We start from the raw sequence: 27,792 nt of genomic DNA, 5'->3' as shown, positions 1-27,792 counted from the left end.
GTGTATCTCGACTTCTCAAAAGCGTTCGATAGCGTGCCACATAATAGGTTGGTATACAAAATGAGAATGATGGGGCTGGGGGAAAATGTCTGCAAGTGGGTAGCTAACTGGCTAAGGGATAGAAGGCAGAGGGTGGTTATAAATGGAATATACTCAGATTGGGTAAGCGTCACTAGTGGGGTACCACAGGGGTCTGTACTAGGCCCAATGTTATTTAATATCTTTATTAACGACATAGTCAACGGGATAAATAGTAAAATATCAATATTTGCAGATGACACAAAGTTATGTAAAACAATTAATACAAAAGAGGATAGTGGAGACCTACAGAGGGATTTGGATAAGCTGGGTAGGTGGAGCATTAAATGGCAAATGAGGTTTAACGAGGAGAAATGTAAGGTCATACATATGGGAAGGAAAAATGGAAGTCACCAGTACTCACTGAATGGGAAATCATTGGGGAATTCAGAGATGGAGAAGGACTTGGGCATCTTGATTGATTGCAAACTAAATTGGAGTGCCCAAAGTCAGGCGGCTGCTGTAAGGGCAAACAGGGTAATGGGATGTATCAGAAGAGGTATAGCTGCAAAGGATGAGAACATTGTTCTTCCACTGTACAAAGCACTGGTCAGACCACACTTGGAATACTGTGCTCAGTTATGGGCCCCAATATATAGAAAGGATATAAATGAGCTGGAAAAGGTACAAAGGAGGGCAACAAAATTAATAAGGGGAATGGAGGGACTGCAATACCCAGAGAGGTTGGCAAAACTAGGACTATTCAGCCTGGAAAAGAGAAGGTTGAGGGGGGACATAATAAATGTGTACAAATATGTTAGGGGACAGTATAGAGATCTTGCCCGGGATTTGTTCAAAAGGAGGGATATTACGGTAACAAGAGGGCACTCACTAAGACTGGAAGAGAAAAGGTTTCAGCACCAGCATAGGAAGGGGTTCTTTACGGTAAGAGCAGTGAGAATATGGAATTCACTGAGTGAGGAGACGGTAATGTCGGATTCACTACACCAGTTCAAGCGGGGACTGGATGCATTTCTAGATACCAGGCAGATTTCAGCGTATACTTAAAAATAGAATAAAATAGTAGGTTGATACAGGGATTTATTCTGACTGCTGGTTTCAGAGTCGGGAGGGAATTTTTCCTCAGGTGAAGATTGGCGAAATCATTTGGGGTTTTTGCCCTCCTCTGGATCAACTTTAGCAATTACAGAACTAACAGGTCGAACTTGATGGACGCAAGTCTTTATTCGGCTTTACAAACTATGTAACTATGTAACTATGTACTCAGTACCCTCCGAGCATACTCGCCGAATTTGAAAAAATTTCTTTCCAAATCAGACAATGTGATTTTCAGGATTTGTTTTCTCATTTTGTCTCTCATAGTTGGGGTCTACCTATGATGTCAATTACAGGCCTCTCTCATCTTTTTAAGTAGGAGAACTTGCACAATTTGTGGCTGACTAAATACTTTTTATCCCCACTGTATTTCTCCTAGAAAATTATTGCAATTACACATGTTTTGTTATACACATTCTTATTTCCTTTGTATGTATGGGAACATCACAAAAACGGAGAAAAAAAGGCAAATTGGACATAATTTCACACAAAACCCCAAAGATGGGTCGAACAAAATTGTTGGCACCATCAAATTAATATTTGGTTGCACACCCTTTGGAATAAATAACTACAATCAATTGCTTCCTATAACCATCAACAATCTTCTTACACCTCTCAACTGGAATTTTGGACCACTCTTCTTTTGCAAACTACTCCAGGTCTCTCATATTTGAAGGGTGCCTTATCCCAACAGAAAATTTAAGATCTCTCCACAGGTGTTCAATGTGATTTAGATCTGGACTCATTGCTGGCAACTTCAGAACTCTCCAGCGCTTTGTTTCCATCCATTTCTGAGTGCTTCTTGAAGTATGTTTGGGGTCATTGTCCTGCTGGAAGTCTCATAACTTTGAACGCAAACCCAGCTTTTTGACACTAGGCACTACAATGAGACCCAAAATCCTTTGGTAATCTTTAGATTTCATGATTTCTTGCACACACTCAAGGTACCCAGTGCTAGAGGCAGTAAAACAACCCCAAAACATCTTTGAACCTCCACCATATTTGACAGTATGTATTGTGTACTTTTTTTTGTAGGCCTCATTCCGTTTTCAGTAAAGAGTAGAATGATATGCTTTACCAAAAAGCTGTATCTTGGTCTCATCTGTTCACAAGATGTTTTCCCAGAAGAATTTTGGCTTGTGTACATTTTGACAAACTGCAGTCTAGCTTTTTTATGTTTCTATGTCAGCAGTGAGGTTCTCCTGGGTCTCCTGCCATAGCGTTTAATTTTATTCAAATGTCGATGGATAGTTCGCGCTGACACTAATGCACAATGAGGCTGCAGGACAGCTTGAATTTCTTTGGACTTTATAGGGGCTCCTGCATTGAAACCTTTCATCAATTTTTCTCTGCCTTTCATGTCCAGAGAGATTAGCTATATTGCCATAGGTTGTAAACTTCTTGATTATGTTGTGCACCGTGGACAAAGGAACATCAAGATCTCTGGAGATGGACTTGTAACCTTGAGATTCTTGATATTGTTCAACAATTTTGGTAATCAAGTCCTCAGACAGTTCTCTTCTCCTCTTTCTGCTCCCCGTGCTTAATGAGGCTCACGCAGACACACAATGCAAAACTTGAGTCAACTTCTCCCCTTTTTATCTGGTTTCAGGTGTGATTTTCACATTGCCCACATCTGTTACTAGCCACAGGTCAGTTTGAACTAGCTTCACATGCTTGAAACAAAGTTGTTTACCCACAATTTTGTAAAGGTGCCAATAATGTTGTCTGGCCCTTTTTGGGGGTTTTGTGTGAAATTATGTCCAATTTGCCTTTTTTTCTCAGGTTTTTTTGTGTTGTTCAAATACACATAAAGGAAATAAACCTGTGTGTAAAAAAAACATATGTAATGAAAATAATTTTCTGGGAGAAATACTTCATTTTCTGGAATAATTTCAAGGATGCCAACACTTCCGGTCTTGACTGTATATTTACACAAAATAAAAAATATACAATCCGAGAGCAAAAAAAAAGATTAGAGAGAAAATGATACAGTATATATTTTATTTATTAATCCCATGTGATTATGAACTTTGAAAATGTAGGCAGTCTTGTTTTATTGAATTCTTAGTAAAAGCAGCGTCCGTAATAACCTCCTATACAGCACAGGAAAGTTTTATTTTAAGCCTTATTTAACTGCTTAGGTAATACGATCTGCTTCACGTGTCTCTTATGGTACATTTAAAGAACATCAGTTTATATTTGGTATTAATGCATATAGTATATTTTTCCCAGCTTTCGGAGCTCTTGTAATGTGACGTGAGTAAAAAACCAAGCTGACGAATGCTTTAAAACGTGATCACAGTTCTGACCATCATCCTGCTTGGTCTCTCAAATGTTTCCTTTGTCTCCAAACTCGAAAAACATTGATTGGATGGCCAAATGTTAAGAGCATCAGGATCATTAGACAAATATTAACCTAAAAGCAAGAAAAACATACTTATATGAGTGACAAATTGTAGAGCTGTTGAGAATAAATTTTTCTGTGCATAACTGTTTACATACATAGAAAGGGTCTCCATGCAAATACGTTCGAATTATATAAAATGCTGGATATTGCAGCAGAGATATCACTCCAGAAAGCGACATTATCAATCCGTACAGCTTTCCAAAGTGGCTGGGTGGGAACCTAAGAGACAAAATTGATAAAGCATTGATTTTAAAGCTAAAGGAAGTAGACCATGGGTGTGTTAACACTGGCTAACTCGCGGCCACTAAACAAGCACCAGTTAGATACATTGAGGCTGACTGGCAGCTGTTTAACATGCGGACCTCACGTCCATGCGCACACAGTGATCATTAATAGAATATCATTGTTCTCGTCAGCATGTGCTTTTAGTCATAGACAGAGAGGAAACGTGAAGCTCTAGAGTCCCAATGAAAAATTTGTGACAGGATGACCCATACCATTTCCTATTTATATAATTGCCATCTCTGTATATGGTGAATGGGCCTTAGGGATCTGTGTGCCATCAGGGTCTGGCTTTATAATTACTTACACAGTACCATGAAAAATACATTTTAGATTTTCATTTACTTACGCTATAGACAGAAAGGCAGCATTTCCTCCATACAAGAAGGAGCGGTTAAGCACTTGGAAGATAAACGTTGGGTACAGTGCAGGAAGCTCGGAAATTGAGGCACAGAGTGAAAAGAGGATGCACTGGATTGCAGTGAGTAACAAAGACAGGACTGAAGACCGGAGGTCATCTAGTGAGTCTGTAACTGAGAAATATAACACAGAAGTTGTAATCTAAGCTGCTTTGTATAGATTTTTTAAAGCAGAAGTTGAGGGCAGGAAAATAAGTACGTAGGGTAGCCAGCCACATTGGGCTTTGCTAAGAAGAATGGGAACAATTTTGGAATTTAAAAACAACACATTGCCTTTATAGTACAATGCACAAACCATTGGATAATGTGTCTTAATAATGCTGCAGATGCCAAGTTCACAGTAGTACTTTGCCTAACTGCATTGGTGTGGTAACAAGTGCCCACTGAAACCAATAAGGCCTTCTGTGTAAAGAGATATGACTGCATCAATAGGGCTAGTGTTTGTCACAAGTATATATAAAACATATAGGTGGTGGAGTGGAGAGAGGCTACAGCATCTGGTGGAACCGGCTACTGGAATGTGGTAGTGTGACTGGTTGGCTCTGCATGGAGAATTGATGGAGAATCCTTAGGATAGGCCAACACTATTAGATCAGTGGGTGTCCAATTCTCCACATACATCAGCTGACTTAGTGAGGCTGTGGTTTTGCTGAAAGTGCCGGTATAACAGGCCATAGTTTACCCCGAGTATAGACTATACCCAGGGTTAAAGCAGCCTAGTCTTGTCTATACCCATGGTATATTATAATCTAGGCCAATTTATACTCCGGGGTATAAATTGGCAAAGGCCATATCATACCCCCTCATTCCAGATTATACCCACCATGGTATCAGCAGCATTAAGTGACATACACATGAATTACTTAATTTGTCAACATGTTATTGGGATTCAGATTTGTCAGGTAAGTTATGTGAGAAGATACCTGACTTAAAGGAAACCTGTTGTAACATACCTGGCGGCGTCCTTGCATAGTGGTCCATCTCCCACTGTGCAAGAGCGCGCACTTGATCTCCAGTCCAGTCTGCTAGCCTGGCTTCCCTCCATGCTGTCTGCTTGCCTCTGTGTCTGCTGCTTAAGGGCGGCGCCCGATCACTTCCTGCTTTTTGTACCTGCTGCAGGCACACCCCTTGTGCGTCCTCAGCCTATTGCTGTCTGTCATCTGGTATTTAACTCAGCTGCTCCAATGAATCCCTGCCTGAGCATTGTTTTTCATTCAGTGTGGTCTTTCACTCTGAATGTGCCAGGTCCCCTTCTGTGTTCTCTTGTCTGCCTATCCTAGAGGCTGTATTTCCAGGCCTGTCTGTACACGCTCCTTGCCTGTTCGTCTCGCCTTCTAGGGGCCGCATACCTAGACCCGCTCCTGTATCTTGTCTGTCCTGTCTGAACACGCACCTAGCCTGTTCCTCCCGCCTTCTAGGGGCTGCATTCCTAGACCTGCTCCTGCATCTAGTCTGTCCTGTCTGAACACGCTCCTGGCCTGTTCCTCCCGCCTTCTAGGGGCTGCATTCCTAGACCCGCTCCTGTACCTTGCTACTGTGTCTCTTCTTGTCTGTATATTCTTCTAGCCTGTTTTCCCGTGTTTCTCTATGTCCGTACCTTTCCTTTTTCTGCAGAGTCTGAACTCGTACCTAACTCCTGCTTGTTGTCACAGTACTTCCGTTTGTGAGTTTGTGGTCCACTCGCTACTTCACTGCAAGTACCCTGTGGGTATCTGGTTCTGCCTTTCCCTTCCTGTCTGTTCCGTGTGAACAGAGCCCTGTCCCCCCTGCTCTGCCTTGCTCACCGCTCCGGCGGTTCTAGCCTGCTCTGCCTTTGCTCACCGCTCCGGCGGTTCTAGCCTGCTCTGCCTTTGCTTAACGCTCCGGCGGTTCTAGCCTGCTCTGCCTTTGCTCAGCCGCTCCGGCGGTTCTAGCCTGCTCTGCCTTTGCTCACCGCTCCGGCGGTTCTAGCCTGCTCTGCCTTTACTCACCGCTCCGGCGGTTCTACCCTGCTCTGCCTTTGCTCACCGCTCCGGCGGTTCTAGCCTGCTCTCCCTTTGCTCACCGCTCCAGGCGGCCTTGTCCTGCTCTACTCTTGCTCACTGCTCCAGTCGGCCTTGTCCTGCTCTACTCTTGCTCACCGCTCCAGGCGGCCTTGTCCTGCTCTACTCTTGCTCACCACTCCAGGCGGCCTTGTCCTGCTCTACTCTTGCTCACCACTCCAGGCGGTCTTGTCCTGCTCTACTCTTGCTCACCGCTCCAGGCGGCCTCGTCCTGCTCTACTCTTGCTCACCGCTCCAGGCGGCCTCGTCCTGCCCTGCTCTCGCTCTCCTCTCTGGGCGGCCTCACTATGCTGTGTTTGTCCGCCACATCTGTGGTTCTGTTCCTGAGTCCCAGTGTGTACTGGGTCCTATCCCGCCTGTGTTCCTACCTGCTAGCGCCTCCCTGTTTACACTCTAGCCGTGCTTGCCTGTACCCCCTGCCTGCTTACCCGCCTGCCTGCATACCAGTCGTGCCTGCCTATACCCACCAGTCTGTGTGCCAGCCTAACCAGTCTGTTCCTGTATTCCCCTGTGTGGGTCAACAGCCGTGTCCGGGGTCTGTCCTGGAGTAGCACCTGGTCCCTCTGCTCAGTTCCTCCTTGGTGCACTGGCGTTGTATGCCGTCGTGCGACCCTGGTCGGATCGGGTGAATACCTAGTTACGCCCCTCCAGGCATTCACTCTCCAGCACGGTCCAGTGGAATCACACGCACACGCCGCTCAGCCCGGGCATGTGCATTACACCTGTCACCTTTAAAAGAAGTATAATCTGCCGGCATCTTGTTATAAAGCTGGAGGAGCTCAGCAGATTGATGTATAGTGTTGTGAGAAAAGACTAGGTATAACCTGTATTTTCATCATTTAATCCTCTGCTCTTTCTGCCATTTTTTGTCCAGTGGGCGGGGCTATTAATAACTGACAGCTATCTTTATATAAGTGTTTGTGTGTTACGGATCGGGGTGGTGGAACCTCTGTACTGCTGTGCAAGGAGTGACCAGAGGGTCGTGACTAAGTACCTACTCAGCCTGACCAAGGTCACACGGCGGCTCAATCGACTCCATGAACCAGGGAGGGACCGAGCAGGGGGACCGGGTGCCACTCTGGGACCGATCTTGTATGAGAGCAGGTGACTCCCACGGGTCAGATGGCAGGAACAGACCGGTACAGCGGATGAGCATGGCAGGCCGGCTGACGGGCGGTCTGGGTAGATAAGCAGGCTGATTTGGCTGATAGCCAAACAGATGTTCCGGGTAGGCAGGCTGGCGAGCACAACGGGTAACTGGCAGGTGCTTCCATGTAAGCAGGCTGGCAGGCACGGCAGGTAACAGACAGGTGCTTCCAGGTAAGCAGGCTGGCGGGCACGGCAGGTAACAGGCTGGTGCTTCCAGGTAGGCAGGCTGGCGGGCAAAGCAGGTAACAGGCAGGTGCTTCCAGGTAAGCAGGCGGGTCAAGCCCATAAACAGACTGGCGGACTGGACTGTAGAGAGACTGTCGGGCTAGATAGTAGTCAGACTGGACTGAAGAACAGACTGGCGGACAGGACTGACTTGCAGAGGGGCCTGAGGGCTGAAGCAACAGTAAGAATCACAGAGCAGCAACCTTGCACGGGCACCTCCATATTGGAGGAGGTGCTTTAAATAGGAAAAGTCCTCCGGCCATTGGCCGGGGACTTTTTAGGGCGGCACGCACGGCCCCTTTAAGAGGGAGGGAGCGCGCGCCCTAAGCACAGTGCCCGGGAAGCTGCGTGCACCAGCAGCAGCAGCAGGGAGTCTGGAAGACGCTGGACCAGGAGCGCGGCGGTAAGGGGGACGGTGTCTCTGCCTGGCAGGGGGCAGAGACGCCGATGCTACAGTGTGCAACAGAAATAACTGTTAGTCATTAATAGGACCGCCCACTGGACCGGAAATCCCAGAAAGAGCAGAGGTATAAATTAATAAAATCACAGGTTATACTGAACCTTTTCTCACAAAATCACATATTATTCTGCTCACCTCCTCCTTCTCTATAACATGGTGCCCGCAGATCGCATTGCATTTTTTTGGTGACAGGTTTGCTTTTAATCTTAAAGTTCTAAACACGTAGATTGTTATTACTTGAACCAGAAATACTTCAATCAGTAAAAATATTAGACTTCCACAAAGATATAGTAAGGTAAAGAATCCTACCGCACTTCTCAGTAGTTAATATAAATACATATTAAAAGCAGCTTCGTGTTTGAGTATGATAGAAAGAGATCTGCACACTTTTCAACCAATCACAGACATGGTGAGAAAAGTGAACTGATAAGATCAAGTTACAATTGCATTCTAAAGGAAACGCACTTATCTTGATGGACAACTGTGTAATCTCTGATGTAATGACTGTTATCTGTTACCAGTCACATTGTATTGTAAGATCAATGTTCATCATGTGATTAACAACACAAATACCATTCCACCACGTGTAATGCCCCCATCTCACATAGCGAGATCACTAGCGAGATCGCTGCTGTGTCACGGTTTTGGTGACGCAACAGCGACCTCACCAGCGATGTCGCTATGTGTGACACTTTGCAGCGATTAGGCCCCTGCTGTGAGGTCGCTGATTGCTGCAAAATGTCCTGGACCATCAGTGACTGGCAACAGCAAACATGTCTGTACTACCAGGGCAGGATGGTTTTACAGTGATATGTATATGTGACAACTGAAACCAATCACAGCAGTCGCCCCACTCTGCCTTATTTTTATAAGTGTATGAGTAATTTACCATAAGCAATGGTGCTTGAGTTGCATTTATGGAATTAAAACAGTTTTTATTAAAGCACCACTGTAGCTTTTTTTTATTTGACCTCTGGAGTTGTACGTTGCAGCAAGGATAAAATAGACAATTAATACTTAACCTTTAATAGACTTAGTTAAAATAAGATTGAATTTAAAAAGATACCCAAATAGAAATAAAACCATATCAGGTCAGGGACCTAGATCTCCTAAAACAGGCAGTGGTCAGTCGGGGGTGTATATTGACCCAACCAGAACAATGCCTGTTAACAGTGTCCAGCCAGTATTGGATAGACAAGAGGAAATAGCATTAAGGAAGAGTAGACTGGTATCAGGTATAAACTCTCAATGTTGTCGGTGGACACACACAGCCAGAATACTCACAGATTTAAACAAATATGAGCAGTGCTAGAGAACTAGAAAAGGAAAGTCCTCACCCATGAGTTGCAGAACATCTACGGGCCCAAGAGGAGTTCTCCAAGAAGGGGAGGCAAGTCAGCTTCCAGGGATGAGGTGTATATATCTGCCCCTAATATCTCCCTATAGGGTCTGTGCTACTCCTGACACCCCTTACTCCTGCCTTTACACTAGTCCACATCTAGCCACTGCACTTTTAAGCCCTGTGCTTTCCCTATAGTCCCGATGCTTTTCTTCCAACAGGAGTCATCAGGGGACTTGAATTATTTCACACATAGAGCTAGGCTGTTCTCTAACTCAAAGAACATGACTGTCTCCACTATTCTGGTGAAGCAATTATCAGTCACAGTGCAGGGTTTATATAGAAAATCAGGTGTTCCTTTATCCTCTCGTTAAGTGTGATGAGGGACAACTGTTCCTGTTCTAGCAATTATTGCATGAAACGAATGGAACTATAAGTTGCCTCCTGCTTCCACCTGACGAGGAAATTTGGGTCCTTATGCTTGGGGCCTGCTGTTAAATTGATCCTAAGTCCCCGTGGCTCTTTGCAGCAATATGGACACCCGGTATGTGAACCTAATGATACACAGCGGTGGTTATTAGCATATTACTTCTTCTATTGGACAATGAAATCATGGCATTATGCTCTTGCTACACCTGATTTTCTATATAAACCCTGCACTATGACTGATAATTGCTTCACCAGAATAGTGGAGACAGTCATGTTCCTTGAGTTAGAGAACAGCCTAGCTCTATGTGTGCTATAGTTCCCTGATGACTCCGGTTGGAAGAAGCGCGTCGGGACTATCTTCTTGGAGAACTCTTCTTGGTCTCGTAGATGTTCTGCAACTCATGGGTGAGGACGTTCCTTTTCTAGTTCTCTAGCACTGCTCATATTTGTTTAAATCTGTGAGTATTATGGCTGTGTGTGTCCACTGACAACATTGAGAGTTTATATCTGATACCGGTCTACTCTTCCTTAATGCTATTTGCTCTAGTCCATCCAATACTGGCTGGACACTGTTAACGGGCATTGTTCTGGTCAGGTCAATATACACCCCCGACTGACCACTGCCTGTGTTAGGAGATCTAGGTCCCTGACCTGATATGGTTTTATTTCTATTTGGGTATATACCGTGGCTATCTTTTTAAATTCAATCGTATTTTAACTAAGTCTATTAAAGGTTAAGTATTAATTGTCTAGTTTACCCTTGCTGCAACAGATTATTTGACTGGGTATTCATTGTGTCTGATTTAAATCAGTCTCTGTGTTCTAAATTCTCACCTCCGGAGTTGTATCAATAATCTAAGTTCACCACCCCTAGTAATATATTTACCAGTCGCCGTCTTCTGCTCTTCTTGGCGCCACTCCGGTCCAGACACACCATTTTGTGACCGCAACTTGTGACTGACCGTAAGTCAGCGGTAACGGTCACAAGCTCTCAGTGTAAGTCTATCAGGGCCTCATTCAGACTCTCATAGACTTACATTGAGAAGTGACTTCCGGTCCATCCAGCAAACACTGATGTAATCTGGCTAGTCACAACTTGCAGAAAGGAATGGGAGCAGTGCTGAGAATAGAAGACAGCGGCCAGCAAGGATTGAACTACATGCAGGGAGCAAGCATTAGTGATACCACTCTGAGAGTGATATAAAACAAATACTCCAAAGTGGTGCATTAATCTATCTTCTGGGCCACCAGAAGAAGGACTTTTGGGCTCCCTGAAGAACTGGGTCCCTGGTACCACTACTATTGCTACACACCCTAAAGCTACACCCCTGTATATACCTGTATATATCCTTTTATTGGATATGCTAATAATCAGATTATGAAGAATGTCAATACCTTTATGTTTTCTTTTGTGTCTGTCCATTATAAGTCCATTCCAAGGAGCACACAGAACTCCACAAAACTGAGATATAGCAAAAACATTTGTATATTTACTCACTGAAAAAAAAACATGCATAAAATTATTCTCACGTCATAAATATTCACACATCAAATATCTCTGAAACAATTTAGTTCTTGTCATTTAGAAATTTGATAAAATGTTTCAGGAGCTTGTGCATCACACACTATATGTATATGGAAAAGTGATGAGTGTAACTGAAATTCAAATTTGTCAGTTCTCTCCAACATTAAAAGAAGATTTGATTTTCATAGAAGTTATTCAGTATAAATTCATGGTCCTTATTACACTTACAGGATCTTCAGACCCCAAAGCATTATAACTTAAGGTGTAAAACAATACATAAATTAATATTTACTGGTACATCACTACTTCCCGGTCCCACAACCGCTGTAGCTCATCATCAGGTGTTCCTCTCCCTCTGGCCTCTTCTGTTCTTCAGTGCATGACGTCCTCTTCAGGCATGTTCACTCTGCATTGGCAACGAATGGTCATCTGATGTCACAACGGCCAGTTACTGAAGTCCCGGTGCAGAATAAAGATGCCTGAAGAGGAGATCGCATGTTGGAGGAAAGAAGAGACTGAATGGAGCAGAAGACTAAATAGCGGCTGGTGAGGTATCAATTTATTTTTAAACCCCTTTCCAAGCCCTATAATTTAGCAAAATTGCATCCAACTGGGCACCATTTTGCTGAATTTACACTTAGAAAAGCTAAAAAAAATTTAGAAAATTGAAAATTAAATTAAAATTTGAGGCTATTTCAAGTCACCTCAAACAAATTCAGTTATCTCTTTGGCGTGGCATAAGCTTCTGCATTATGATGGATAATACAAACCTAGGTGTTGGTCACCGTCACTTAGGCGTGTAATAGTTGGATTCAGGGTTCCAATGAATAAATAGTGCCTAAGTTGCATTAGAGAAAACCAAATCAGGTGCCACCCAAAAAGTGATGATCGGACACAACTCCAAAATGAGACCTCATTCTCTGCAGAAAAAAAAAGATAATAGGTGCTGTATACGTTATATAGCATTTAACTATTCCAGTTTGTTGTCTATTCCATGAATCAAAGGGGTTGTCTGAGACTTACATATTGATGACCTATCCATATAATTGGTCACCAATATGAGATCAGGGAGGGTCTGAAACCAGGAAACCCCTACCAATGAGCTGATGTCTCCTGTGGAAAACCACTGCTCCGTACATTGTTTAGTGGCTGCACTGGTGGACACAGACAGGAGAATGCCCCGATAGTTAATCATAATGCACAATTCTACCTGTTTTGGAGGTGGAAATGGGCCCCCTTACCTATTGAGACACTGTTGGGCTGCACTGGTTGCGCCAATGATACGTCCACCCCTCAGTGGACGCTGCAAAATACTGCAGCTTATCTCCCACTGATACCATATCCTATTCTATGGATAGGTAAATAATATGCAAATTTATATTGAAAGGTCAAAATCATGCTTTCTGTCACTAAAGTGCAACACAAAAACTGCACACTAGGATGTGGTCACCTAACTCAAAATTCTGAAAGAAAAGGGGACAATTTTCCACCCATTACTGAAGCTTAGGGAGAGCTGTCTGTGTTCCAGAAATTGCCTATATTTCTAACCAAGCAGCTCTTTGAAAGCAAAGTAAAACCAGCATCTTTGCAGAGAAGAGGGTATTGGCGGTTCCTTGCATTCATGTGTTTTTATATATTTAAAATGGGAATACATATGAAGATGCAAGCACCAGCACTTCTGGGGACAATGGAGTCCTCAACAGTTCTCAGCCCCATAATGCAATGGCGTGACCATGTTGCTGACATCACTGCAGCACGATGAGGTCACCCGATCATATTGCAGACATTGTAACAGTGCTGAGTGAAGGCACAGGAGCCAAGAGAAAATAAGCGCTCCGTAGTGGAGCCGAAAATATAAGGGACTTATACTATAAACTGGGAAGGAGCGATTTACATAGTCAAGAACAGTGTGTATGGACGAATGTTTTGCTTGTGCACTGAGTAATTGGCAGCTTGTTTAGACATGCCGATATTCGGCTCTCGGTTATCAGCTAATGTAAATGCTCATAAAAGAGTAAACGTTTGTGAAAATTTTTACGTGTTTGTCTCATGAACTATGCACTTCTAAGAGATCGTTTGTGTTATCGATGGGGGTCCCAGTACTGAGATCCCATATAACTGACCAGAATTAGAAAAATCTACCAAAAGTTAAGTTACTCTTTAAATGTTTAATATTGCCCCTGCCTGCTTCTAATCAGCACTGTGGTTTGTGTATGATCGCTCGTAACAATTCTCATAATCTTCTTATCATTGTTAAGGACATACTGGGAGTTGCCTTTTCATGTGATACAACTGTACATGGAGGGGGTTGATGTATCATTGCAATCTGTGACAACAGTGGGTGTGGACTCTCGGCGCCACTTTCCGGGCCTACCTGGAGGGGTGTGACTAAGTGACTACCTTGTCTTCACTAGAGCCTCGGATAGTGAGGATAAGTTTGGGCCGCAGCATAGCCACCAGGTGCCACTCCAGGGCAGTGTCCAGACCTGCAGTAGCTGACCAACTTGTCAACGCTGGGGTACAAGGTACAGAGGGCACAGGCAGAGACATAGCTGAACTAAGACTGGCAGCTATCTGGGACTCACAGCCAAGTTAAGTAGCTGAGCAATCAAGGAAACAGGGAGCACCTGACCAGAGCTCAACACCTCCCAGTCTCAGATTGGATTGCCAAGCTGCCAATCAAAACACAGACAGCTCAGCACGCCCCTGCAGTAGCCTGGATGACTGAGCTGTCAATCACTGCATCCTAAGACGCACTGATAGGTGGAATCGTTACACCTAGACATGTTTCAAGGCAGGGGATCTACATGTATGTGGCACTAAAGTGACAGGTTTCATCTTGAACTCAAATTCCCTAATGACTCCGCATATGTTTGGTTTGAACATTCCAAGTCAAAAAAGGTTGTTTAAAATCAGCCACTTTGGTAGCTGTAGGATTGCATTAGCCTACCAGGCACACAATAAAACTAGTTATATGCAATGTCATGCATATTCTAATAGGAGGTGTTAATCATTCTTTACATATACAACTAATTGAATTATTTGGGGTCAGTTGTGATGTATGTACATTGCATAACATTTGTTCAATTGTCCAATAATGGGTTAAATGTAATAAAATTAGCACAAGCTGTACCAAATTCCAATAAACGGATGTGCTTTCCTCTAGATCTGTGAAAGTGGATCTATCAGGAATCCTCAGGAAACCTTTAACCCCAACCTGCACCAGTAGTTCGCTATAACATTAACCTTTGTATGGTTATTAATTGGTTGATAAATTGATAACACTTACCATGCTTTTCAAGACACTTTGTAGTAATATTTATCTTCTCCTGACACTTGTCTCCATCATTTCTTCCAGATGAAAAGTTTAGTGATTTGGATGTTTTTGGATTGAGTTTTCCACAGCTCAACCTAAGAAGAATACATTGGACTATTTAGAAACATGACGGAAGTTACAGTGGGTACAGAAAGTATTCAGACCCCTTTAAATTTTTCACTCTTTGTTTCATTGCAGCCATTTGGTAAATTCTAAAAAGTTCATTTTTTTTTCTCATTAAAGTACACTCTGCACCCTATCTTGACTGAAAAAAAACAAAAAGTAGAAATTTTTGCAAATTTATTAAAAAAGAAAAACTGAAATATCACATGGTCATAAGTATTCAGACCCTTTGCTCAGACACTCATATTTAAGTCACATGCTGTCCATTTCCTTGTCATCCTCCTTGAGATGGTTCTACTTCTTCATTGGAGTCCAGCTGTGTTTAATTAAACTGATAGGACTTGATTTGGAAAGGCACGCACCTATCTATATAAAACCTCACAACTTACAGTGCATGTCAGACCAAATGAGAATCAAGAGCTCAAAGGAACTGCCCAAGGAGCTCAGAGACAGAATTGTGGTAAGGCACAGATATGGCCAAGGTTACAAAAGAATTTCTGCATTACTCAAGGTTCCTAAGAGCACAGTGGCCTCCATAATCCTTAAATAGAAGAAGTTTGGGACCACCAGAAGTCTTTCTAGACCTGGCCGTCCAGCCAAACTGAGCAATCGTGGGAGAAGAGCCTTGGTGAGAGAGGTAAAGTAGAACCCCAAGATCACTGTGGCTGAGCTCCAGAGATGCAGTAGGGTGATGGGAGAAAATTCCACAAAGTCAACTATCACTGCAGCCCTGCACCAGTCGGGCCTTTATGGCAGAGTGGCCCGACGGAGGCCTCTCCACAGTGCAAAACATATGAAAGCCTGCATAGAGTTTGCTCAAAAACACATGAAGGACTCGCAGACTATGAGAAATAAGATTCCCTGGTCTGATGAGACGAAGATAGAACTTTTTGGTAATAATTCTAAGTGATATGTGTGGAGAAAACCAGGGACTGCTCATCACCTGCCCAATACAATCCCAACAGTGACATGGTGGTGTCAGCATCATACTATGGGGGTGTTTTTCAGCTGCAGGGACAGGATGACTGGTTGCATTTGAAGGAAACATGAATGCAGCCAAGTACAGAGATATCCTGGATGAAAACCTCTTCCAGGGTGCTCTGGACCTCAGACTTGGCCGAAGGTTCACCTTCCAACAAGATAATGACCCTAAGCACACAGCTAAAATAACAAAGGAGTGGCTTCAGAACAACTCTGTGACCATTCTTGATTGGCCCAGGCAGAGTCCTGACCTAATCCCAATAGAGCATCTCTGGAGAGACCTGAAAATGGCTGTCCACCAACGTTCACCATCCAACCTGACAGAACTGGAGAGGGTCTGCAAGGAAGAATGGCAGAGGATCCCAAAATCCAGTTGTGAAAAACTTACTGCACCATTCCCAGGAAGACTCATGGCTGTACTTACTCAAAAGGGTACTTATACTCAATACTGAGCAAAGGGTCTGAATACTTATGACCATGTGATATTTCAGTTTTTCTTTTTTAATAAATTAGCAAAAATTTCTACATTTCAGTTTTTTTCAGTCAAGATGGGGTGCAGAGTGTACTTGAGAAAAAAAATGAACTTTTTAGAATTTACCAAATGGCTGCAATGAAACAAAGAGTGAAAAATTTAAAGGGGTCTGAATACTTTCCGTACCTATTGTATATTCGGCCTTGAAATTCATTTTATTCAAGGCAGCAGACCAAATTGCACTGTGTTTGCATACTACAGGTGTGTAAATCTTTCCCAGTCAAAGGGACCCAAATGCTTATCCTTAACATAGAAAATTCTCCCAATCACCTCCGTCAGGACAATATTCTTTCCTAATGTATGCGGAGATTTGGAGAGTTGAAAGAACAAAAAATTCTACATAGATCTTGTGCACACAGAAGAGTTGTACAAGTCCTCGTAGCACAATACATGAGGCTGTAAAAGCTATGGCTCTGATTCATCAAGACTAGTGATGAGCGAGCATGCTCGCTACTGCTCGGTGCTCGCCCGAGCATGTCACTGCTCGAGATGCTCGGCGCTTGCAGAGTATTTCCGGGATTGCTCGGAGGGAGCTCGGGTCTCCTCCCTGCATGTTTGGCGCTGTTTACAGAGCCAATGAACATGCAGGGATTGCCTGCCACTCACTGTAATGCCGTAGCCATGTTGGTTGTGGCATTACAGTGATTGGCTGGCCGCACAGCATCATCAGGTCTATATTAGACCTGGCGCCGCCATGCTCGTCACAGTCACTCCGGAATCAGACAGTGTAGGGAGAGCTGCTGCTGAGCTAGGGAGAGATTTGCTTGTTTCTAGTTAGTGTAGGTGTACCAAACTACATTAGAGACACATATCCATCTCAACAAACAGTCCTTCTGAGGACTAATCCATCTGCAGAGATATCATAGAATCATAGAATCATAGAATGGTAGAGTTGGAGGGGACCTCCTGGGTTATCTGGTCCAACCCCCTGCTCAAAGCAGGATTCACTAAATCATCTCAGACAGATATCTGTCCAGCCTCTGTTTGAAGACGTCCATTGAAGGGGAACTCACCACCTCTCGTGGCAGCCTGTTCCACTCATTGATCACCCTAACTGTCAAAAAGTATTTTCTAATATCTAATCTGTGTCTCCTCCCATTCAGTTTCATCCCATTGCTTCTAGTCTTTCCTTGTGCAAATGAGAATAAAGATGATCCTTCTACAATGTGACAGTCCTTGAGATATTTGTAGACAGCTAATGTATGTCAGGCAGTGTATATAGGCAGGCAGGCAGGGTATATAGCAGACTGCAGTGCACATAGCACAAGAGGCTCCATTCCAGTTTTGTTTGCTGCTGCTGTTAAATAATTCTCGATATAGGCCCAGGTCTCAGGGGCCAGGAATAATTTTTTTGGGGTTCTTAATCCTTATTATTTGCTTAAAACGCAATCCAGAGAACACCGTTTTTCTGCGCAATTTGCTTGTTGGCACTGCAGATTACAGCCAGGTCCTTTCCATATTACAGCGCTAAAAATCCAGCTATTTAAAACTGTGGTTTGTCCGTCACACGGATCACATATAATTGTGCTGAAAAAACTGCCATTTCTGGCATCCATTAAAAATTTATTTCAGTGTGTCAGTGAAGCAATTGACACCAGTTTGCTGTTAAAAATAGTTACCTACAGGCCAGGTATTTAAAACAGTGGTTTGTCCGTCACACAGATCACACATACGTTTTCAGAAAATACTGCCATTTCTGACCTCCATTAAAAATTTGTTTCAGTGTGTCAGTGAAGCAATTGACACCAGTTTGCTGTTCTAAATAGTTACCTACAGGCCAGGAATTTAAAACTGTGGTTTGTCCATTACACGGATCAGATATACGTTTTCAGAAAATACTGCCATTTCTGACCTCCATTAAAAATTTGTTTCAGTGTGTCAGTGAAGCAATTGACACCAGTTTGCTGTTCAAAATAGTTACCTACAGACCAGGTATTTAAAACTGTGGTTTGTCCGTCACACGGATCACATGTACGTTTTCAGAAAATACATATAAGTTCGCTCCAAATTCAGTCATTTGTAGTGAGCGTGGAAGATATTGTCCTCCATTTAAAATGGGCAAGGCACGTGGCAAGGGATGGGGAACTGGACGTGATGGTGATGGTGCATGCAGAGGCCGAGGCCGTGGGCACGCTGAAATTGTGCCACAACAATCACCCACATCTTCTCGCTCGACCTTCCTGTCCCAATTAATAGGGGACCCCAGAACACCACTATTGAACACAGAGCTGTGTGAAAAGGTTATTGGTTGGATAGCAGATAATGCTTCCAGTCACTTAGCCACCACCACCTTGTCTTCCACATGGTCAAGTCTCAGTAACTGTGAGTCTGGACCGCATATTCCTCACCCTGAACCTCCTTCCTCCTACCATGCTGAGTGCCCAGAGACAACTGATCCCACACTTGGACACTCCAAAGAGCTGTTCACTTGTCCATTCATAGATTCGGGCCTCTCGCCCGGTCCACTTGAAGCGGGGTAAGAGGAGATCGCATGTAGCGATGCCCAAATAATTGAGCAGCCACGGTCATACGAAGGCGACAGTGGGAAAGTGTCACAAGAGGTGGACGATGATGAGACACAATTGCCAGAAAGACAGGAGGAGGACCAGGGTGCGGAAGTGGAAGACGAAGTGGTGGATGATATAGTAACTGACCCAACCTGGCAGGAAGACATAGAGATCGAGGAGAGCAGCACACAGGGGGAGGGAGGCAGAGCACTCCAACAGGCAGGAAGAAGCAGTGTGGTGGCCGCAGTAAGAAGGCAGGCAACCGTTTCCCGTAACACCAACACAACGGAAGTTGCCAGTACAACTGTTAGGTCTTTCCGAGTCTGGTTGTTTTTTAAAGACTCTGCTGATAACCCCAAAAAGGCCATTTGCACCACCTGCCAGACCAGCATCAGCAGGGTTAGCAAAACTACCAGCCTGACCACCACCAGCATGATCAGGCACATGGCAGCAAAGCACCTGACTAGAGATGAGCGTTGTTCTACTCGAACTGTTCGCCAATCTCAAATTCGAGCTGTTTTGGGCGGTGTTCGAGCCGTTCGGCGAACACGAACGATTTGAGAAAAATTCGGCTGTTCGAGGTTATGTTCGATACCTGTTCGTGCACCAAAATCATAACTGGATTTTTTCTCAGTAATGATGAAAATTAATGTTAATACGCAGTTTGAGTGTACAGCGGGGTGGGGGGAGGGGCAGGGGATGGATCTCTGCAGGAATAATGAAGATCTCCATTTTTTTTTTCTCTTTCCCGCATTTACAGTGGGGAGGTGCAATCTGTCAGCCTATCAGCAGCGCACACACGGAGCGAAGTGCTTTTTTCACACAAGCAAGGGCATGTGTCATTGGCAGTGTATGTCACATGTCCTTGCCCTATAAGACCAAGCCATTTTCCCCGTCGCCACCATTTTCTCACTGCTGCAGCTGCGTGTTAGACGGCACCGCTGTTGCTGTGTGCGCTATACCTTGTTAATTTCAAGCCAATTTTCGCACAAATCTACAGATAGCTTGGGAGTAGGGAATAGTTGTGATTGCAGTCCTTTTAAAGACTAGGTTACAGCATTTCCTACGACTTTTATCAGGCAGGTCTGTGCTTAAATAGATAGATTGTGGGAGTAAAGACTAATTGTAATTGCAGTCCTTTTCAGGACTAGGTTACATCAGTTCCTATCAGTTTTTGCCAGGCAGGTCTGTGCCAGTGCTGTGCAAGTTTTTTTCACAGCATTTGGCTGAATCTAGCAAAGCTAATCCTTTTTGGCCTATTGCAGAGTGTGTTAGTCAGTGGAGTAGCCTATCTGTGTTGCAAGATATACCACCTGTGTATAGAATACCAATTTTTTTACTGCACCTAGTGAAGTAAAATCTTTTGGGCATAGCATCATTCTATTAGTCCATCTATACTGACCTACATCAGGTTGCAAATTGAATATAATTTTTTTCTACATCTAGCTCTGAAAAAATATTTGGGCTTCTAGCAGTGTGTGGGACTTGTTCTATTAGTCCATCTATACTGACCTCCATCAGGTTGCCAACTGAATATAATTTTTTTCTGCATCTAGCTCTGAAAAAATATATGGCCTTCTAGCAGTGTGTGGGACTTTCTCTATTAGTCCATCTATACTGACCTCCATCAGGTTGCAAACTGAATATAATTTTTTTCTGCATCTACCTCTGAAAAAATATTTGGGCTTCTAGCTGTGTGTGGGACTTGTTCTATTAGTCCATCTATACTGACCTCCATCAGGTTGCAAACTGAATATAATTTTTTTCTGCATCTAGCTCTGAAAAAATATTTGGCCTTCTAGCAGTGTGTGGGACTTACTCTATTAGTCCATCTATACTGACCTCCATCAGGTTGCAAATTAAAAATAATTTTTATCTGCATCCAGCTCTGAAAAAATATTTGGCCTTCTAGCAGTGTGTGGGACTTTCTCTATTAGTCCATCTATACTGACCTCCATCAGGTTGCAAATTAAAAATAATTTTTTGTCTGCATCTAGCTCTGAAAAAATATTTGGCCTTCTAGCAGTGTGTGGGACTTTCTCTATTAGTCCATCTATACTGACCTCCATCAGGTTGCAAACTGAATATATTTTTTTTCTGCATCTACCTCTGAAAAAATATTGGGCTTCTAGCTGTGTGTGGGACTTGTTCTATTAATCCAGCTATACAGACCTCCATCAGGTTGCAAACTGAATATAATTTTTTTCTGCATCTACCTCTGAAAAAATATTTGGGCTTCTAGCTGTGTGTGGGACTTTCTCTATTAGTCCATCTATACTGACCTCCATCAGGTTGCAAATTAAAAATAATTTTTTGTCTGCATCTAGCTCTGAAAAAATATTTGGCCTTCTAGCAGTGTGTGGGACTTTCTCTATTAGTCCATCTATACTGACCTCCATCAGGTTGCAAACTGAATATATTTTTTTTCTGCATCTACCTCTGAAAAAATATTGGGCTTCTAGCTGTGTGTGGGACTTGTTCTATTAATCCATCTATACAGACCTCCATCAGGTTGCAAACTGAATATAATTTTTTTCTGCATCTACCTCTGAAAAAATATTTGGGCTTCTAGCTGTGTGTGGGACTTGTTCTATTAGTCCATCTATACTGACCTCCATCAGGTTGCAAACTGAAAATAATTTTTTGTCTGCATCTAGCTCTGAAAAAATATTTGGCCTTCTAGCAGTGTGTGGGACTTGTTCTATTAGTCCATCTATACTGACCTCCATCAGGTTGCAAATTAAAAATAATTTCTATTTGCATCTACCTCTGAAAAAATATTTGGGCTTCTAGCTGTGTGTGGGACGTGTTCTATTAGTCCATCTATACTGACCTCCATTAGGTTGCAAACTGAATATAATTTTTTTCTGCATCTAGCTCTGAAAAAATATTTGGTCTTCTAACAGTGTGTGGGACTTTCTCTATTAGTCCATCTATACTGACCTCCATCAGGTTGCAAATTAAAAATAATTTTTTGTCTGCATCTAGCTCTGAAAAAATATTTGGCCTTCTAGCAGTGTGTGGGACTTTCTCTATTAGTCCATCTATACTGACCTCCATCAGGTTGCAAACTGAATATATTTTTTTTCTGCATCTACCTCTGAAAAAATATTGGGCTTCTAGCTGTGTGTGGGACTTGTTCTATTAATCCATCTATACAGACCTCCATCAGGTTGCAAACTGAATATAATTTTTTTCTGCATCTACCTCTGAAAAAATATTTGGGCTTCTAGCTGTGTGTGGGACTTGTTCTATTAGTCCATCTATACTGACCTCCATCAGGTTGCAAACTGAAAATAATTTTTTGTCTGCATCTAGCTCTGAAAAAATATTTGGCCTTCTAGCAGTGTGTGGGACTTTCTCTATTAGTCCATCTATACTGACCTCCATCAGGTTGCAAATTAAAAATAATTTTTTGTCTGCATCTAGCTCTGAAAAAATATTTGGCCTTCTAGCAGTGTGTGGGACTTTCTCTATTAGTCCATCTATACTGACCTCCATCAGGTTGCAAACTGAATATATTTTTTTTCTGCATCTACCTCTGAAAAAATATTGGGCTTCTAGCTGTGTGTGGGACTTGTTCTATTAATCCATCTATACAGACCTCCATCAGGTTGCAAACTGAATATAATTTTTTTCTGCATCTACCTCTGAAAAAATATTTGGGCTTCTAGCTGTGTGTGGGACTTGTTCTATTAGTCCATCTATACTGACCTCCATCAGGTTGCAAACTGAAAATAATTTTTTGTCTGCATCTAGCTCTGAAAAAATATTTGGCCTTCTAGCAGTGTGTGGGACTTTCTCTATTAGTCCATCTATACTGACCTCCATCAGGTTGCAAATTAAAAATAATTTCTATTTGCATCTACCTCTGAAAAAATATTTGGGCTTCTAGCTGTGTGTGGGACGTGTACTATTAGTCCATCTATACTGACCTCCATTAGGTTGCAAACTGAATATAATTTTTTTCTGCATCTAGCTCTGAAAAAATATTTGGCCTTCTAGCAGTGTTTGGGACTTTCTCTATTAGTCCATCTATACTGACCTCCATCAGGTTGCAAATTAAAAATAATTTTTTGTCTGCATCTAGCTCTGAAAAAATATTTGGCCTTCTAGCAGTGTGTGGGACTTTCTCTATTAGTCCATCTATACTGACCTCCATCAGGTTGCAAACTGAATATATTTTTTTTCTGCATCTACCTCTGAAAAAATATTGGGCTTCTAGCTGTGTGTGGGACTTGTTCTATTAATCCATCTATACAGACCTCCATCAGGTTGCAAACTTAATATAATTTTTTTCTGCATCTACCTCTGAAAAAATATTTGGGCTTCTAGCTGTGTGTGGGACTTGTTCTATTAGTCCATCTATACTGACCTCCATCAGGTTGCAAACTGAAAATAATTTTTTGTCTGCATCTAGCTCTGAAAAAATATTTGGCCTTCTAGCTGTGTGTGGGACTTTCTCTATTAGTCCATCTATACTGACCTCCATCAGGTTGCAAATTAAAAATAATTTTTATCTGCATCTACCTCTGAAAAAATATTTGGGCTTCTAGCTGTGTGTGGGACTTGTTCTATTAGTCCATCTATACTGACCTCCATCAGGTTGCAAACTGAATATAATTTTTTTCTGCATCTACCTCTGAAAAAATATTTGGCCTTCTAGCAGTGTGTGGGACTTTCTCTATTAGTCCATCTATACTGACCTCCATCAGGTTGCAAACTGAATATATATTTTTTCTGCATCTACCTCTGAAAAAATATTTGGGCTTCTAGCTGTGTGTGGGACTTTCTCTATTAGTCCATCTATACTGACCTCCATCAGGTTATAAATTGAATATAATTTTTTTCTGCATCTAACCCAGCCAATAGTTTTGGCCTAATACCACAGTTTGGCCACTCAGCTCTGCTCGGTTCCCATCTATTGTTTTTTTGTGCAAACAACTCCAGAGTTGTGAATTAGTTAACCACCAAAATGAGTGGAAAAAGGCCTGCTGCTGGTGGAAAGGGGAATAGGCGTGTTGGGAAGGGGAAAAAGGTTGTGTCCGTGGGGTAGGTGTTAAAGCAACAGTAACATCTGCAGAAGAAAGACCATCTTCCAGCCAAACTAAAATGTCTACTTCTTTTAGCGGACAATGTGATAAGATCCCTTTCTTACGGCCACGCCAATCGCTACAAATTCCAGATGAGGCACAAAAACAGCAGGTGCTTCAACGGATATCAAGTGCTCCTTTAAGTGGGCTCTCCTCCACATCAACTTCAACATCACAAATACTCCAGTCCTCAAAGGTGTCACCCCAATCGCACTTGCTTCCTCACAGCTCCCAAATCTCCAGCTGCCCGTCTGAGTATGAGGTAGAACAGATGGTTGAGTCTGCAGAGCTGTTTACTCATACTATAGCCTGGGAATCAGAGGTCGACTCCAGCGCTTCTGTGAATCCTGACGAGGAAATGATCTGCACTGATGCCCAGAATCTTTATGAATCGGATCCAGGACCAGACGCAGAAGGTTCTGACCATAATGTATGTAGGAAAAGAAAATCCCGGCACTCACGTGTTGATAATCAGTTGATTTATTCCACAACTCACACAAGACGTTTCAGCCTGTCCAAGGCTTTTTTCAATTGTGGTTAAATACATTCAGTCAAAATATTTATAAACAAATCCCCGGAAATGACATAATTCTCATTAACATAAAAAAAGAGTAGACCAATAAAAAAATTATATATAACAGAATTTACAACAACATACAAAAAATTAAGCAATAATAAACTCAAGTTGCACAATGAAAAAGAACAAGTGAATTCATATATTTAAATAATCCCCAATTACACAAAGACCATATACATCGTAGATTGTAAAATTTATTGCATGCATATACCACATTATATCTTTATGTCTCCACATTCTTCTAGCTAAAAATATATAACATTTCATAGTTTTTCCAGAAAAAATCCTTAATGTTTTTAGGATTTTTTAATATTTCCCATGGAATCAAATATATGAATGACAAGTAAATTCATATATATAAATAATCTCCAACCAAATATGAGAAAGATATACAAAGGAAAATTGAGATAATGATAGATAGATATAAATTAGGGGGTAATGTAGCACCCTGAGGACTCGGCTGCTACAGGGGTATTGCACCTCACTCCAGAGGTGTGGTATTCCACTCCCGGGTAAGGATGGAGTGTGGGACTGAGCTCAGACAGCTGCATGCACTACACTCATCCCATTTCCGGGGGACAGAACTACGGTACTCCCACCAGTTAGATGTGCAGGTACGACAGCGTCTGTCCCTGGCTGGAGTGGGAGGGGGGGAGGAACATCCCAGTAGTGTAGGGGCAGATAGGGGAGGGACTCTGGGCATAGAGGTAGGAGCCCATTGGGTGCTAGTCACCTGGGCTCACACATAGAGGGAGTAGATATGGTGGGCACCATCTTAGGACAGGGTCAGTCAGACTGAGGAGGAGCAGAGCAGAGGAGCTCAGCCAGGAGGGCTGACAGGGAGCTGTGGCTCCGGCTGGGCCCAGCTCCAGGGCCAGGCCTGTAGTGGAGAGAAGGAGGAAGAAAGGCCCAGAGACACAAGACAAGAGGGAACCCTAAGATCCCAGAAGTAAACCAAAAGGGTGAAGGGTTGGCAGAAACGGGTACCGGAACCCTAACTGGCAGAGGCTAATGATCCTTAGCCAGGAACCGGAGGTCGTGGTTAAGTTTTGCCACGACCCTCACCACATCTACCAGGAAGGCACACCACGAATAGGGTCAGGAAAGCCAGAGAAGGTTTTACCACCAAGAGGCCCGAGGGAGCCGGACAAAGGTGGATCCCTGGTGGGAACGGCCAGCAGAGAGAGAGAGAGAAGGGAGCTCAGGACCACGCTCTGGATTGCCTGGGAGTTGGCCGAGTCCCACACCTGGTGGACGCAGCACGGCTTGGGTGGTCACTCAAGGCCGGAGTGACCGGAGCAATACCTGTGAGTAAAAACCCTGAAACTGCATCACCTGTCTCTGAGCTTCCTTGCTGCACCATCACAACCACCAACTTCCACATCTGCTGCCCTGAGGCCATACCCCTCCCGTTGGGGGTTATACCATCCTTGCTGCACAATCCTACCACCGGCCTCAGCGGTCTGCTCTGCAGCGGCGGCCTCCTAGCCGCAATCAACGGGTGGCGTAGTCGACACTTAAACAACATCTACAAAAGACTGCCACACACTTAGTTTGACCACCCTGGGCACGGACCGGGTCACCGCCACACGGACTACTACCCCTATCCAGATCCGGCTCCGGGTGTCCCTTGAACATGGCCCAGGGGGCGCGTCAACTTTGGCGTAGTCGGCAGGATTTCGTGCCCGCAACCACCGGGTACTGCGTGCCTGAAGAAAAGTTCACATTTACCGTAAAAAGGAGTCTCCCGCCAATTCCGGAGGGTCCCCGCCATCGGACGCCATCTCGGGTCGTTTCCCGCCGTTTGCCCGCCATCTGCAGCCTTTTCCCGCCATCCACGGAGTTTCCCGCCATAAAGAGACAATTCCCGCCATCTGAGACGATTTCCCGCCCTGGCAGAGCGGACGCCATTATGGGCGTGCCAGAGGGTGGCAAGAGGCCACCTCCCATCGTGGGCCAGGTCCAGGAATGGCGCCAAAAGCGGAAACCGCCCCCACCAGCAGAGACTGCAATGGTAGAAATGTCCATCAGCGTGAGAGGGCTGCCCCTGGAACTGACAATCACCAAGTTGCCCCAGGACCGCCCTCAGTATGGGCGGATCAAGAACAAAAGAGAGAGGATGGGTGCAGCCTGGAGGAGTCTGGAGAGAGCGCACCCGGAGATGGAGGGAGAGTCAGGCAGCACCGACCCGATGGTCAGGAGCCTGCTGCAGGCCGCCACCCCAGAAGGCCTGGTGGAGATCCTGGCACAGCTCCCCAAAGATCGGGAGCATGCACAGACCGCGCTGGAGGGCTTGGCTCGGAAGATGGCCCGAGTGCAGCAAGAAGTACTGGCCGAGTGGAGCAGAGAAATGGCCCTGCAGGCTGGAACCCGCCAGCATAGGACGCCACCCGCAACGAGGAGCACGCCTGCCTCTGAGGATGGTGCAGGAGGGACGAAGGCCGGAGACGACGCCGTGGAAGGAGCTGAAGAGATGGAAGCAGGTAAAGGGGACGTCATCACCCCGAGCCCAGAAGCCGTAAGCCTGCCCCAGCTCCCCGTCACAGAGCCCGAAGTCCCACTGATCGTTCCTGTTGCTACACCGCCACCGCTCCAAACTAGGCCTCAAGCGGCAGGAGCCGCGGCCACGCCCCCTGTGACATCACACGCCTTGACCCTGAGCGCGGCCAAGCAGGAAACGCCACCGGCCTGGTCGCAAGGCCGAGTACCCCCGGGCGCCGCCGTCTCCACAGTGCCCTTCACCTTTAGAGTGCCACCGGCCTGGTCGCAAGGCCTGGTGCATCCGGGCGCCGCTACCACCACCGTGCCCTCAACCTCCACTGTGCTACCCTTGGGTGAAGACCTGTTCACGCAACATACTTGCCCGGATGGGCAGCCCTTTGAGTGGCCACCGGAGTACCTCAATCTCCGACTCCGGAAGGAAAGACCCCTATGTGAGCCCCTGATCCCGGCTCCGGCGCCCGCCAAGATAACCCCACTCCCGTTGGAGGAGGCGCAGTTCGAATGGGACCCCACCGGCGAAAACCTCATGGGGTTCACCCAAGAGACCCGGGCGGCCGCAGCCCAGCATGCGGAGTGCTGCCGTCAGCAGCTGGAGGTCTTTCAGAGGGAACGGCGAGAGAGGCGGATCCGCGAGGAGCGGCTGCAGGTCCAGAGCGCGGAGCAGAAAAGCCGGACCCGGCGAGACCGCCGTGCGGCCCACGGTCCCCGCGCCACCGGGACTGTCATCAAGTTCCAACTGGAGCACGC

At 44.5% G+C, this 27,792-nt stretch overlaps 1 protein-coding gene across 18 annotated transcripts in view; it reads right to left on the bottom strand.

Moving 5' to 3' along the window:
- Window positions 1–3,132: 3,132 nt before the first annotated feature.
- SLC43A3 (solute carrier family 43 member 3) overlaps window positions 3,133–27,792 on the bottom strand; it is a 133,395-nt gene continuing 108,735 nt past the window's right edge. For all 18 annotated transcript variants that reach the window (XM_073684307.1, XM_073684291.1, XM_073684288.1 and 15 more), the window contains 6 exons: window positions 14,704–14,825; window positions 12,185–12,334; window positions 11,285–11,386; window positions 4,176–4,359; window positions 3,640–3,763; window positions 3,133–3,553 (listed from right to left, as the gene is read on the bottom strand). In XM_073684307.1, the coding sequence (XP_073540408.1) occupies window positions 3,449–3,553; window positions 3,640–3,763; window positions 4,176–4,359; window positions 11,285–11,386; window positions 12,185–12,334; window positions 14,704–14,825 (787 nt within the window). In that variant the 3' untranslated portion in view covers window positions 3,133–3,448. The remainder of the gene's footprint in view (window positions 3,554–3,639; window positions 3,764–4,175; window positions 4,360–11,284; window positions 11,387–12,184; window positions 12,335–14,703; window positions 14,826–27,792) is intronic.

This window comes from Phyllobates terribilis, unplaced genomic scaffold (genome assembly GCF_046119375.1).
Source record: "Phyllobates terribilis strain yellow unplaced genomic scaffold, ASM4611937v1 Scaffold_5__5_contigs__length_657084704, whole genome shotgun sequence".
Lineage (NCBI taxonomy): Eukaryota > Metazoa > Chordata > Amphibia > Anura > Dendrobatidae > Phyllobates > Phyllobates terribilis.
Note: the sequence above shows the minus strand (reverse complement) of the source record. Positions and strands in the feature narration are given on the sequence as shown.